The sequence below is a fragment of the Aspergillus undulatus genome (assembly GCF_047715775.1).
Source record: "Aspergillus undulatus strain CBS 261.88 unplaced genomic scaffold BDV17scaffold_44, whole genome shotgun sequence".
NCBI classification, from domain to species: domain Eukaryota; kingdom Fungi; phylum Ascomycota; class Eurotiomycetes; order Eurotiales; family Aspergillaceae; genus Aspergillus; species Aspergillus undulatus.
Genome location: NW_027396648.1, coordinates 42,896 through 56,216, shown reverse-complemented (window position 1 = coordinate 56,216; position 13,321 = coordinate 42,896). Strand labels below are relative to the sequence as shown.

Below are 13,321 nucleotides of genomic sequence, written 5' to 3'. Positions count from 1 at the left end.
TTATGTAAGAATCCTTCGCAGCCTCGAACCTCATTGCTCGAGTCATGAATCTGATAAGCCATGCATGCAAGTCTTAAGCGCTAGAAAAGCTTTCAGTCCATGTGGAGAACCAAAGCTTAGCCGCCCGGTCTAAGACTCGGTCTTGTCCCCTTTCTTCAAGTTTAGCTGACTGCACTCACCACTCACTTTCTTCATTTCTCGGCCGCGGAGATGGATATGGACCTCAACACTGAAAACCTGATGCGGACGTCCCCGAGGCCCCCACGACTTCGATCCACATCAAGTGCCGCGCACAAATCACCATACACTTTGATAACAGGTTTTATCAGTGTTGACCAGCGATGATTCTTGAAAAGGTCATGGACGCCTGTCTGCTTTTGAACTTTAAGAGCCACCTTCAGCTGAAAAGTTGCATTTGCATCGCGATCCCAATTGCAGTTGCGGCCTGTCGATTCTATCGCCATGACTGCCACAAACGTCGTGAACGACGGCTCGGGCTCGGGCTTGGATAGCTATAGTCACAGCCCATCGAAATCCAGAACCAACGAACCAGTTATCGCAGACCACGAGGTCGGATTGAGTGAGAAGCCGTACCGGCCGACGAGATGGCAGAGTAACCTTACTATTCTAAGCTGTGTACGTCCTCCATCTACACCCTTCTCCCCCTCCTTATACCCCCCTTACCCTCGCTAACGCTCGGGGAACAGTACATCGCCAACTTCAGCGACGGCATCCAAAACGGCCTGGCAAACCCCACAAACGTAATCTTCAAGCACCTCCTCGCCACCGACCCCTCAGGCACGGGGTACCCATCGACAATGCAAACCCGCATCAGCAACAGCTTGATCATCGGCGCGATCCTGGGTGTCGTGGTTTTGGGCTACGTCTCTGATATGGTTTCGCGACGCGCCGGGCTGCTTTTTACATCGGGCTTGGTCACCATTGCGACGCTTATGGCGGCGCTTGCGCTGGATGTGCATCCTAGCTATAATATGCTTTGGTTTATGGTTGTTGTTAGGGGTGTTGCGGGGGTTGGTGTGGGCGGGGAGTATCCGCCTTCTGCGGCGGCGGGGTTGGAGGAGAGTGATGATGTGAGTTTTTCCTATTGATCTATTTGCGGTGATGAGAGAGGGGGACTGTGTTGACTAACAGAGAGTAGTTCAAACGCCGCTACCGAGGCCCCGTCTTCGTTTTCTTCACGACCCTCATGGCAACGACCGCCGCTCCCATAATGCAAATCATTTACCTAATTACCCTTAAAGCGAGCGACAATAACCTGCCCGTCACATTCCACGCGCTGTACTCAATTGCTACGATTCTGCCTTTCATGATCATGCTCCTGCGCTTCTTCATGGTTGACTCGACGCTCTACCATAACTCGAATTTCAAGACCACGCGGCAGTCGCGGTCTTTTAAGTTCTATCTTCTTCTTATCCGGAGATACTGGCCTCGACTGCTGAGTACATCGGCTGCGTTCTTCTTATACGACTTCATCAATTTCCCCAACAGTATCATGTCCTCGACCATCATTGCCTCACTGGTCAAAGACAACGACATCCAAACAACAGCAATCTGGCAAGTCATCCTCTCGGCCCTCCCCAGTCCCAGGCGTCATCCTAGGAGCCTACCTCACAAACGCCATCGGCAGAAAGTACACGGGCATATTAGGCTTCGCCGGATACGTGGTAACAGGCTTCATAATCGGGGGCCTATTCACACCGCTCTCAAACCACATCGCCGCCTTCGTTGTTCTCTACGGGTTACTCAACGCATTCGGGCACATGGGCCCCGGCGCAACGATCGGTTTGATATCAACTGAGTCCTTTCCCACTGCGATACGGGGGATGGGATACAGTGTTGCTCTTGCGTTTGGACGGACGGGCGCGGCTGTGGGGACGCAGTGCTTTACGCCGTTGAGGGAGAGGGGGGGGGAATAGTGCGACGTTTTATCTGGCGGGGAGTGTGGCTGTTTTGGGGATAGTTGTGTATTGGTTTTTGCCTGAGAGTGGGGAGTTGGATCTTGAGAAGGAAGATCGCGAGTTGGAGGCGTATTTGAGGGAGAATGGGGTTGTGATGGAGTAGGCTTGGTTTGCTTTGCGTTTGTGATGCTTGATTTTACAACCGGTTCAAGGATGGGATCGAACTCAGGTCGGCGATGTCCTTGCGCTTCTTTTAAGGCAAGTGCGACGGGCGGAAGGAACGACGGTCGCTCTTTCCCTTGTCAATAGAAGCTCCATCGCGCCTTCCTTGAGTTCAGCACTCAATCGCTTTGTCCTTACTGAAAGCGGACCTTGGTCGCACCTTCCCCGGCTGAAGAGCACAGTGTCGGGCCCTTCAACACCCTGAAAAGGCCCAGATCCAGACAGTACCAACAAGTCATCACACCTTGAAAAATACTAACGCTGAGCGCTGAGTATTAAGGACGCGATGTCCTCCACGTTGTATACTTCGGTTGTTATATATCAGATGCATCCGTGCCTGACCCTCCCTCCCGCGATCCAATCAGGAATGCTGCAATGTAACCGTGTCCGACCAGCCAACCCCTCCCCCTCATTTATTCCCCGATCTCATAGACGTCCAGCTCCAGCTCCAGCTGCCCACCCTCAATCCACTTCCCAGAGCATACGAAGCAGAGGTGATAAATGAAACAACTATCCTTCCTAATAATCGGCGCCGGCAGCCGCGGGTCCGCCTATGCCCGCGCAATCACAACATCCACCCCGGCACGCATCGGTGCGGTTGCTGAACCAAACCACTATAAGCGGCGCGCGCTAGGAGAGCAGTATATATGGGGCCATGACCAGCAATCTAAACTGGGAGAGGAGTTCAGCTCGTGGGAGGAGTGGATTGAGTTTGAGACGAGGCGACGGCGGAACACAATATCGAATGGTGAGGATGCGCAAGAGCGAGGTGTCGACGGCGTCCTCATATGCACCCTTGATGAAACACACATAACCGTCCTCAACGCCATCGCAAAAGCCGGCTTCTTGGATCTCCATATCCTCTGCGAGAAACCGCTCGCGTTGTCGTTGGACGATTGCCTGAGCGTCTACGCGGCGTGGACGAAACCCAATCCCTCCCAATCTGAACCTGAAAAGGGAAATAAGAGGTCGAGACAAATCCCCCAAAGCATTTTCTCAATAGGCCACGTCCTGCGATACAGCCCACACAATCTCACCCTCCGCCGACTAGTCCGGGAGGAGAAAGCCATTGGCGATATCGTCTCGATCGAACATACAGAGCCCGTCGGGCACTGGCATTTCGCCCATAGCTATGTCCGGGGTAATTGGCGGCGCGAGACGGAGAAGGGGGATGGGAGTTTACTCACGAAGAGTTGTCATGATGTTGATTTTTTGATGTGGTTGGTTGAGAGTCCTGTCAACACGGCCGGGGCTCGTACGGAGACTGCCCACGGTGCTATAACTGGAGATAAAGATGAAAGGAAACTTTCCCTCCGAAGCGTAACATCAACAGGACACCTAACGCAATTCACACGCAGTCGGAAACCCCCCGGTGCAGGGACCACAACGAATTGCGTTTCCTGTCCAACCGAGGTCGAGCGACAGTGCATGTACTCTGCGATCCGGATCTACAAGGACGACCAGCTTCGCAAGGGCGAGACGGGGTGGCCGGTTAATATTGTTTGCCCGGATATAGAGGATTATATTCCCCAGACCCTGAGTAACTGCAACGGCAAGCACAAGGATATTCACAATGGAGACGGAGAAGGAGAGACCTCAGCAGCAGAGCACCACCTCCTCAACACCCTCTCCCAAGACTACGACCCTTCAACACCCGACTCCGAAATAAAAAGAAGACCATGGTACGGCCGGTGCGTCTACGAATCCGATAACGACGTCGTAGACGACCAGGTCGTTACTTTGGCCTGGGACGATATCACGCACTCACATTCACCCTCGACCTCACCTTTACCCACCACCACCACTCATCACAAGAAAAACACCCCCGGCGTAACAGCAATCCTCCACATGACAGCCCCCACAAAGTCTCAATGCGTCCGCCGCGGAAGGATCTACGGAACAAAGGGCGAAATCGCTTATACCTCGTCGACAATAACAATCCACGACTTTACCAACTCCACAACCCGGGTAATAAACATCCCCAAGCAACCACCCGAAGAGGAAAAGGCACATGGCGGCGGGGATTACGGGCTTGCGAGGGGGTTCGTGGGTGCGGTGGATAAGGTTGTTAATGGGGGTTGGACTGTGGAGGATGCGCAGAGGGGGTTTGTGGGGTGTGACCTGAAGGAGATTGTTAAGAGTCATGGGGTGGTTTTTGCCGCTGAGGAGAGTAGAAGGGGGGAGGAGGTTGTTAAGTGGGCGGGGTGGTGGGAGGAGAAGTTGGGAGGGTTTGGGCTGGAGGCTTAGTTTAGCTAGGCTAGGGTGGGTAGGTAGGTGGTATGTGGTATGTAATGGAAGAGGTGTAATAGATATAATGAGAAGTATACTTATATCAATGGAACGAACATACATACGTATCTCATCAAGTATAGACATATAAGCTAAGCTAGCTAAGCTAAGTAAAGTATGTAGCTAAGTAGGCAGAAGGACACTATCAATCAAGACTCAAGATGACTTGTCAACTTTTAAGTCTTAACATCGGGCTCCTCCCTCCCAACAAACTCCTTAAACTTGAGCAACCCCAGCGCCAAAGCAACATTATCCTTAAGGTACTCCGTCGTCGAGAGCCCATTCTTACTCTTATCACCCTCATACTTCTCAATATACAAACGAATTGTCGCACCAGAGCTTCCCGTCCCCGAAAGCCTCACGACAATGCGGCTTCCGTCATCAAACTTCACGTACAGGCCCTGGTTCTTCGCGACGCTCCCGTCGAGGTCCGTGTACGCGAAGTTGCCCGAATCAACGACCTTCCGGCCTGACACGGTACTTCCGACGAAGGAGTCCCTGTTGTCGACGGCTTGGGAGGAGAGGTTCGCAATGAGCTTGTTCGCACCATCGGAGTCGACGTTCTCGTAATCGTAGCGCGTGAAGAACGTGCGGCCGTACGTCTCCCAGAACTCAGACTGGATGGACGCGATGGAGGGCGTCTCATTCGGTTTCTGCTCCGCCACGCCAGCAATGATATTCAGCCAGGCAACAATCGCCCAGACGCCGTCCTTCTCGCGGATATGGTTGGACCCTGTACCGAAGGATTCCTCGCCGCAGATGGACATCTTGCCGTTGTCGAAGAGGTTGCAGAAGAATTTCCAGCCCGTGGGGACTTCGTAGCTTTGGAGGCCCTGCGCCTTAGCGACGAGGTCCACGGCGCCAGAGGTCGGCATGGACCGGGCGAGGCCAGACACGCCGTGTTTCTTGAACCACGGGATGAGCTTTGCGTGGTGCGCGATTATGGCGAGGGAGTCGCCTGGGGAAACGAAGGTGTTTGCGCCGTAGATCATGTTGCGATCGCCGTCGCCGTCGGAGGCGGCGCCGAAGTGGATTTTATTCTTGTCGACTGCTTCGACGAGTTCATGGGCGTAGACGAGGTTCGGGTCTGGGTGGCCGCCGCCGAAGTCCGGCTTGGGAATGCAGTTCATGGTGCTGCTTGAGGGCAGGCCGAGTTCGTTGACGAAGATGTCGACGCCGTAGGGGCCTGTTACGCCGTGCATGCCGTCGAAGAGGACCTTGAAGTCGGGGTGTTTCTTGAGGAAGCTCTTGATGAGATCGAAGTCGAAGATCTCCTTCATGAAGTCGACGTAGTCCTTTGTGGAGTGCACAACTTCAACCTCGAGGGGGCCATAGCTGCGGGAGCCGATCTCGGTGGTGTCGACTTCGGGAAGGTCAATGTACTTGTATTCGGTGAGGGACTTCGAGACCTCGAAGATCTTGTTGGTGACTTGTTCGGGGGCGGGGGCGCCGTTGGTGAGGTTGTACTTGATACCAAAGTCGTTGTCGGGGCCTGTCCTCATTAATTAACCAAGTATTCTCAAATCATGTTATTATTGGACGCACCACCAGGGTTGTGACTAGCAGTCAAGAGAATACCACCGGTAGCCTTCCTCCTGCGAATGAGGTTGCTAGCAGCCGGGGTACTGAGGATGCCGTTCTGGCCAACAATGAGCTTCTTGACACCATAGGCGGCACCGATCTTGGCGATCTTCTGGATGACGTCGGAGTTGTAGTAGCGACCATCGCCACCGATGACGAGGAAAGCGTCCTGAGCGCCTTCAGGGATGGAGAGGAGGGTACTGGTGATGAAGGACTCGGTGTAGTTCTCCTGCTGAAAGACCTTAACCTTCTTTCGCAGGCCAGAGCTGGAGAGCCGTTAGAGAAAGACAACAAACAGAGAAAAAGAGCAATTGACGTACGTTCCGGGCTTCTGGTCGCCGAAGGGTTGGATGGAAACGGTCTGGACCGACATGGCGGGGTAGCTCTGAGCTGTTGAGTGTTGTTGAGAGAGAAAGCAGGAAGACGGAAAGGAAGCAAGGGAAGGAAGACGGTAGTAAATATTTATAGGAAGAAGAAAGGGGTACTGCTCGGACGTTCACCGACAATTGGCTGCAGAAACAGAAGAGATGCAGGAAAGGTGAAGCTCAGAGACATTTGTCTTGAAAGTTGATCGTCTGGTGGGGGGAAACCAATACAGCATCATGTAATCATCCCACCGTCACCAGCACCATTGCTGCACCTTGACTACTCGGTACAGATTGAGAGTAATTATTGACTGCCAAATAAAACACCCCGATAGTACTTCATCTCCTCAATACTCTCTAGAATGTCCTTCCTCGCCTCATGCACTTCCTTCTTCGCAGGCACGCTCTCCAGCGTCTCCTTTGAACCCCACCTCCTCACAACCTCCTTAATCGTACTCACATCCACAATCCGATAGTGCAGCCACTCCAGCACCTGCTTATACGGCCCACACGCCAGGAAAGCCTTATCCGCATGGACACTATTGCCCGCGAGGAGCGCCGTCCGGGGCTTCGGCACGTAGCGCTGGATGTAGGCGAGGAGTTCGGCGGCCGCGGTCTCGGGGGTCACGGTTGACTTTTGGACACGCGCCGTGAGTCCCGTGCGGCCGTGAGTGTCGATGCACCACTGCGACATGCCGTCGAGGGCAGTCTGTGGGGCGTGGATGACGGTTTCGAAGCCGGTGTTGTCAAGGAGGTGAAGGTTTGCGTCGGTGATGAAGCAGCAGATTTGGAGGATTTGGTCGGTTGCAGGGTCCAGGCCCGTCATCTGGTTGGTGAGTTTCTATTTTGGTCGGTGGGCGTTGAGTGCGAACCTCGCAGTCGATCCATACTAAGGGATCGGTAGAGCGTGGGAGAGGCATGGTGGTCAGTGGTCACTGTGCGTAGTTGTAGGATTGGAGCTGAAGAGAGATGCAGACGGCAAAAAGTCTCGGTCCGCGGAATGCCAAACATTATTACTGTGACTTGATCGTACGTAATGCGTCCATACAAAGTCCTGGTATTCGGCTCTATCAAGTAGATTCTGAATTTCAATAAAGAGACATCTCCAGCAAATGCCAAACCTGCCTCCTGCTTTGTCATTCCACATCAAGTACAGCCACAAAATAAGATAGACAAAACAATTCCAATATGGGCCAGAATTTATGCCCCTTGCGCCAATCCGTCACGTCGTCAAGAGTTAAATGTCAGAAATATGAGAATACGAGAGGTATCAAATGTGGATGAGGTCGGTCGCCGTCCAGGCTAAACCGCTAAAGCTCCTCGTCAACGTCCACATTTTCAGGCGGGTTTACCGTCTTGGGGGACTGCAGCGGCTCATTGAGAGCTGGGCCGATCGGAGGCTTAGATTCGCCTGCGACACCCCCGCCCTTATCGCCGCTGCCTAGGACATCACTTATTTGTTGCGACAGTCCTGATTCCATCCGTCGTCGGAAGGAAGATTCGTCCGCTTGCGACACACTCGGCCGCTGCTTCTTCAGCGGACTACCAATGAATTCTCCATTCAATGTGTTCGGAGGCTGCTGCGCTTCTGTCGCGCCGCTGGCGGCGGGCGCTGATGTTGCTGTTGTTGTCGGAGGGGTCGTGGAGAGATTTGATGTCGGAGTAGCTCCTGTTGTCTTGGGACTTGCTGTGTCCCGGCGAGAGCTACCGGCGAGCGACGCGGCCGAGTGTTGACGTTTGAGCTACACTCAGTTAGTGGCGAAGGTGAAAGTCCAATGTAAGCAAAACATACCTTGATCTGGCGCAAGCCCTCTGCCAACTCGCCCTGTCGCCTAATATCATCCGGAGACAGGTGATGGTCTTCGTCTTTGCCCTCTTCCTCGTCCGCTTGATCAAGTATCCGGTCATCCTCGTCATCATCGCTATCCATATCATCGTCGTCCTCCACCCCCTTGTTCTTCTTGTTCTTCTTCTGCCCGCCTATGTTCTCCCGGAAGTTGAGGAACCCGACTGTTCCTTCGGATTTGAGCGGGCCAAGATTCGAAAAGTCAAGCTGTTGCGATCGGCGCTTGACTGAGCCCGGAGTTTCTTGCGTTTTGGAGTCCTTGAGGATTCCCATTTTCTGCAGTTGTCCTGAAAAAAGTTAGGTTCGGCTCATTTCCGCAGTCACTCGGACAACTACTTACGCTCTCCCCGGTACATAAAGGTGAAGATCGCATACGGTTTGTCCGACGGATCGATTCCGGTGACTGTCTGCGTGCTGATCGATTTCGGATCGAGTGTTTTCGGCTTCGCGAAGCTAGTAGTATGGTCGATGTCTTCGTCACCACCTCCTTGTCCTCCCTGCCCCTCCTCGTCATCATCGTGGGCATCGAATTGCGGCGAGTACTCTCCACGTTTAATCTCGCCTGAAGCGAGCACGCGGAAGAGAGCGACCTTGATCTGTCCGGTAGATTCAGGAACAGGATCGTCATCGGAGCTCGTAAACGACACATCATCGTCAGAAACGTCTTCCAACGGCGACTTGGTATCGTTGCCATATCGCATGACACCCTTGTCGCGCTTGCCCTTGACATCCATGTCTAGGTCGTCGGCGCCGCCAAGGTCGCGTTTGGCTCGACGCTTCTCCATCTTCTGCCGTCTCCGCTCGATCTTCGCGGCCGCGTCTTTGTTGCCCTCCAGATCTAACCCATTGAGCCATCTCTCCAGCCCAACCTCGCGAAACAGAAATTCGCGTTCTGCCAGACCACCACCTTCTGACTCTGGAACACTGACCCATCGGGAGTTCACCCAAGTTTCTTCCCCTCTCCGAAGCAGAGTAGCGACTTCCTCCTTCTGTCGGCCATCGAAGTAGATGTAAGCGGCAACGGTCTCATTCGGAGAGTTTGTCAACGCCTGATATGGCGGAACCGAGCTAGAGTATAGTCCACGCTGCTCCGTCTGTGCGGGAAGTCCGCCGACAACCTTGGGCTTCGGGGTGGGGTTATCGGGCGTCGGTTTCGGGACGGAGTAAGGGACATCTTGCCCGGGGTTCAAGAGTGTAATAGAGATTGCAAAGGTGGATTGTTCCGGTTTTCCACCAGCTGTATCGGGTATCTTGGGCGGCGGTACGGGGATGTAGGAGGTGATGCGCGAGGCTCGAGACTGGCGCTGGATCGAATGCTCGGGAAGCGGTCCGTCCGGGGTGTGTATACTAACGGCAAGCCCTTTGAAGCATGGCATGACGGAAGGCACGAAGGGAAGGTAATGAAATGTAGACAGTATAACCGCTCCGTAAGGAATCCAGATTCAAAGTCCACCGACCTAGCGATGAGGGGAAAGGAGAAAAAAAAAAATAGGGCTATCGAACAGCCAAGTGAGATGAACTGGTGGCTGGTGCGAGGCGGTCAAGATACCGGTGTGATGGGTTCCTGAGTACGTAAGGAGATCGCAAACTGGTTACTGAAGGCCGATGGGAGTTGAGAGGGACTTTGCTGTATGCACTAACTTTCTTTTCCAGTATTTCAATCGTTGCAAGCGAGATGGGAGAAACCGAGAAGTTGTTGTTGTGCGGAGTGGAGGAGCAGCTAAGGGATCGGGAAGAGGGGCGACGTGCAATCAGGAAAGTCGTCAACAATGAGCGAATGACCTTTCAGCTGGGTGCGCGGACAAAGTTCATAAGTCACGGCCTTAGGTGAAGCACGACTGCGTACCAAAGAGGCTCAACTGCTGTGTCCTGGCGGCATGAAAGGAAAGTGGCTTAAAAGGTGAATGCGAAAGGGAAGTCACTTCCAGTCAGGTGAGGTGATGATCGACGCCGCCCTGGCCACGCCGATGTATATCGTGACGCCCACACTCTATATTCCAGTGAAGCCGTGTCATATGGTTCAGATCACTTTTGAATTGGTATTTTTGTGTCTAAATCTAATTATATCCATAAATCACTCTATATACAAGAATATTTGTGTGACTGACTCTAAAGGCCCCGCCGTCGCGCCTCTTCCCTTGCAACATCCGCGAGATCAGGGAAATCTCGGCCCAGCCTGCTCAAAAGCAGTTCGGCTTTTCTTCGCTTTTGTTCGTCAATTTTGGCCTCAAGTTGCGAGATGCGATCCAAGACCTTTGCGTGCGATTCCGCTAAAGAGAGTTCAAGAAGCTCATCTGCGTACCCGCGAAGAGCTTCTAATTTGTTCTCCGAGTCGCGAATGCTTTCTTTGTTCGCTGAGATGACATTATTTCTGCGTGCAAGTTCACCCGATATCGCAGCAAATGAGCTTGGTGGTGGACGATGAGAAATCTCTGAGGATTGTCTAGGAAATGGCAACAGCGGCTCGACCTGGTCCTCATTCTGAGATGGAGCGAAGGGACCAAGAGTTTGAGATGAAACATGGCGGACGCCGTTGCGGTCTGGAGCGTAATTCACTTCTGATACGTCTGGGCCTGGAGTCCGAATAAATTGGGCGCCTGAATTTGCTATGGCCCCCTCATGCTGCCGTGGGTTCTCAGTCTCGCCATCGTCCGTATGTGTTCGAGAACGTTTGACGCCTCGGGAAGGGAGATCTGGCTGTGGCGAAGCGCTCGCGGCCATCAAACTAGCTCTTTTGCCCCTTTTCTGATCGAACACGTTGTCGACGAATCCAAGAATACGTCCTCGGGAATCGATCGCTTTGACTCGCGCTCGCGCCGGTTTGTCTTTGCTTTGATAAGGATGACGGAAATGACAACAACGACAGTTACAGAATTGTTCGCATTTTGGACAGGACCAAGCGCCCGCATTTCTCAAGAATTGGATCAAGTCGATGTCAAAGTGTCGGTAAAGGCTGCGGTAACAGAAGAACGCCGAGCATCGTTTGCATACGGTGCCTTTCCACGCCGGATGATTATCGCGGCAGAGATGGCAAAGACGTTCCTATAGCCTGGTAAGAAGGCGCGGGGAGATCTCGATGACAAGGAAGAGCAGCACGCACTGTTGATTGTTGACGGGAGCGCATTGTGCTCAGAGCCACGGAAACAAGTGATAATTGTCTGCGAGGTCTTATTAGTTTCTTGCTCTGTAAAACCCGATATGGTGCAGATTGTATTAGTATGGAGTGGTAAATTCGTACGATGAAGGAATCGACGTCCGCAATGGTGGAATAAGCCGGTATTTCTTTCTCACTACTTGGAGAATTTCTTGACACCTTCCGCGCTGCAACAGTTCCACCCAGGTGTAATCGGCAATATGTTGACAGCTTCTTCCTGAAACAAAGCACGTCAAACACAGATCAAAGTCCCCGCATCTATTACAGTGTAAATGGCGGTTCCAGATAGCAAGTCCGCAGAAGTTACACTCAACAACGGCACCTTGAGTGTCTACCGTCTTGGTAGAAGGCGGCATAGTGTCTCTCTCGGCATGGTCATCGTCGAATTGTTTTTGGAAAACAAGTGCGAGAGAAATTTCCTCTTCCCTCCTGCATGTGCCGCTTCGTAATCCGTACATCGGAATCAGAGGGACTCGACCAGTGTCAGCATGACATTGTTTCTGATACGCAGGCTGTACGTATTCGAAAAAAGCCGCAATTGAGGCGGCAGGCATAATGTTCCAGACGGTCTTGGTAACCATATTGCTAACGTTCCAAATCTGATGAGCAGAGGCTGAAGGGAATATCACGAGGTCGCCAGGTCTTTGATCAGTGACATAGATAGGGAATTCGGCCGTTTTCAGCTTGTCGATGGAGACATTGGCCCAGTCTGTGTGGGGAGAGTTGCCCAGTTTCTCCATGAAGGCGTCATACCTACCCTGTGAGTTCCTGTCCGTTCCAAAACAGATGGACCCGGAGCCATCCCCTTTTTAGATCAGCGGATGTTCTCAAGAATGTCGGAACTAAAGTGGCAGGATCATGCCCACCTTCCGAGTCAATCAAGAGGTTGAGGGCCACAGTCGCACTGAAGCATCTGTGAAACCCAGAGCTTTAGAGTATTAGTTTGTGGGTTAGACGCACTTAAGTTGTTATTCGCTTGGCACATACAAAGATTTCCGAGTCCCAACGTAGGCCATCAGTACTTCCGGAGTAATGTCCTTCGGCAAGACGCGAAACAGATCAAGCGAGCCCAGATGTCTCAAGCACGAGGGTAATAAGGCTTCAAGAGATTTGACCCATTGGGATGGACAGTGTAAATCCTTTGCATAGAGGCTTTTGGGATAGGCTGTCAGATAAATTTTGACATCGAGGTCAACGGGTGGCCTACGATTCTCGAACGTTGTCGGTACGCGCATTGTCTGAGGGTCGGAGGTCCCGTAGTCGCATTTTAACATCCCTGCCTGTCTGACAGTTCCTAACTGGAATTGCTGGGAACAGGAAACCAAGTCAGCATGAGCGAGCTTATGTATAGCTGTAGTATGCGAAGTACTTGCCTTCCGAGTCCGACAAGTTGATCAAGTTCCCGCTATTCAAAACAGCTTTCTGCCACTGGTCCTGCTCTGCCAGGCCGCGTATAACGAATGGTCTGCCATCATGGAGTTTACTTTCGATCCAGCGAGAGACGTCTTCATTCGATTGGGCTTGGATGAACTGGGCCGATACCTCGGAAAACGGGACAAAGGGTTCACCGGACTGGAGGAGATCCTGTACGGATGGAATGTCTGTCTGAGAGTAATCCATAGTCATGTAGTTTCATAGATACCATGAGAGTAAATTTCAGCCTGCTTCGTGTGGCATTCCTGCTGCTTGCTGAGGAAGGCTGTTGGCGACGACTCCGATATCTGCATCTCGGAATCGGGCGCAGATGTTGTTGACCCTGGCACGTGATGTAGGCACATCTACCCTCTGACCTGCATAAACTGTATAAACTGCGAATGGTTAAATTCACTACAGAATGCGCTAGTAATATTATCTACACAAAACACACGTCAACAGCTTGAATTATTACTAACACAATGATATGGTAAATATAGAACAAGGCGCTAGAGGCCTTGGCAATGAGCCG

The 13,321-nt window shown here is 52.5% G+C and overlaps 5 protein-coding genes across 5 annotated transcripts; 2 read left to right on the top strand and 3 right to left on the bottom strand.

Annotated features, from left to right (window-relative positions):
* Positions 1–251: 251 nt before the first annotated feature.
* Positions 252–2,479, top strand: BDV17DRAFT_299811 (major facilitator superfamily domain-containing protein). The gene is made up of 5 exons (XM_073763953.1): positions 252–636; positions 708–1,091; positions 1,160–1,540; positions 1,581–1,900; positions 1,938–2,479. The coding sequence occupies exons 1-5, from the start codon at positions 463–465 to the stop codon at positions 2,080–2,082; spliced, it is 1,404 nt and encodes a 467-aa protein (XP_073613078.1). The 5' UTR covers positions 252–462; the 3' UTR covers positions 2,083–2,479.
* Positions 2,480–2,483: 4 nt separating this feature from the next.
* On the top strand, positions 2,484–4,388 carry BDV17DRAFT_299807 (Gfo/Idh/MocA family protein; the record flags this gene model as incomplete). Its single annotated transcript, XM_073763952.1, has 1 exon — positions 2,484–4,388. Exon 1 carries the CDS (start codon positions 2,643–2,645, stop codon positions 4,386–4,388), a length of 1,746 nt encoding a protein of 581 aa, XP_073613077.1. The 5' UTR covers positions 2,484–2,642.
* An 80-nt stretch (positions 4,389–4,468) lies between these two features.
* pgmA (phosphoglucomutase PGM2) lies at positions 4,469–6,532 on the bottom strand. Its single transcript, XM_073754587.1, has 3 exons — positions 6,332–6,532; positions 5,976–6,277; positions 4,469–5,922 (listed from the first exon to the last, which is right to left on the bottom strand). Exons 1-3 carry the CDS (start codon positions 6,382–6,384, stop codon positions 4,607–4,609), a joined length of 1,671 nt encoding a protein of 556 aa, XP_073613076.1. The 5' UTR covers positions 6,385–6,532; the 3' UTR covers positions 4,469–4,606.
* A 148-nt stretch (positions 6,533–6,680) lies between these two features.
* Positions 6,681–9,598, bottom strand: BDV17DRAFT_283380 (oligoribonuclease; the record flags this gene model as incomplete). Its single annotated transcript, XM_073760349.1, has 4 exons — positions 6,681–7,217; positions 7,729–8,118; positions 8,169–8,509; positions 8,563–9,598. The coding sequence occupies 4 exons, from the start codon at positions 9,596–9,598 to the stop codon at positions 6,681–6,683; spliced, it is 2,304 nt and encodes a 767-aa protein (XP_073613075.1).
* Positions 9,599–10,331: 733 nt separating this feature from the next.
* BDV17DRAFT_283379 (uncharacterized protein) lies at positions 10,332–12,996 on the bottom strand (the record flags this gene model as incomplete). The annotated part of the gene is made up of 7 exons (XM_073760348.1): positions 10,332–11,264; positions 11,323–11,406; positions 11,514–12,181; positions 12,243–12,304; positions 12,364–12,528; positions 12,584–12,683; positions 12,750–12,996. 7 exons carry the CDS (start codon positions 12,994–12,996, stop codon positions 10,332–10,334), a joined length of 2,259 nt encoding a protein of 752 aa, XP_073613074.1.
* Positions 12,997–13,321: the final 325 nt, after the last annotated feature.

Coding starts and splice junctions, on each gene's coding strand:
- BDV17DRAFT_299811 (XM_073763953.1), top strand. CDS start 463: ATGACTGCCACAAACGTCGTGAACGACGGCTCGGGCTCGGGCTTGGAT. Junction 1,092..1,159: donor GGTTGGAGGAGAGTGATGAT/GTGAGTTTTTCC, acceptor AACAGAGAGTAG/TTCAAACGCCGCTACCGAGG. Junction 1,901..1,937: donor GGCGCGGCTGTGGGGACGCA/GTGCTTTACGCC, acceptor GGGGGGGAATAG/TGCGACGTTTTATCTGGCGG.
- pgmA (XM_073754587.1), bottom strand. CDS start 6,384: ATGTCGGTCCAGACCGTTTCCATCCAACCCTTCGGCGACCAGAAGCCC. Junction 6,278..6,331: donor GGCGACCAGAAGCCCGGAAC/GTACGTCAATTG, acceptor ACGGCTCTCCAG/CTCTGGCCTGCGAAAGAAGG. Junction 5,923..5,975: donor TGCTAGTCACAACCCTGGTG/GTGCGTCCAATA, acceptor TAATGAGGACAG/GCCCCGACAACGACTTTGGT.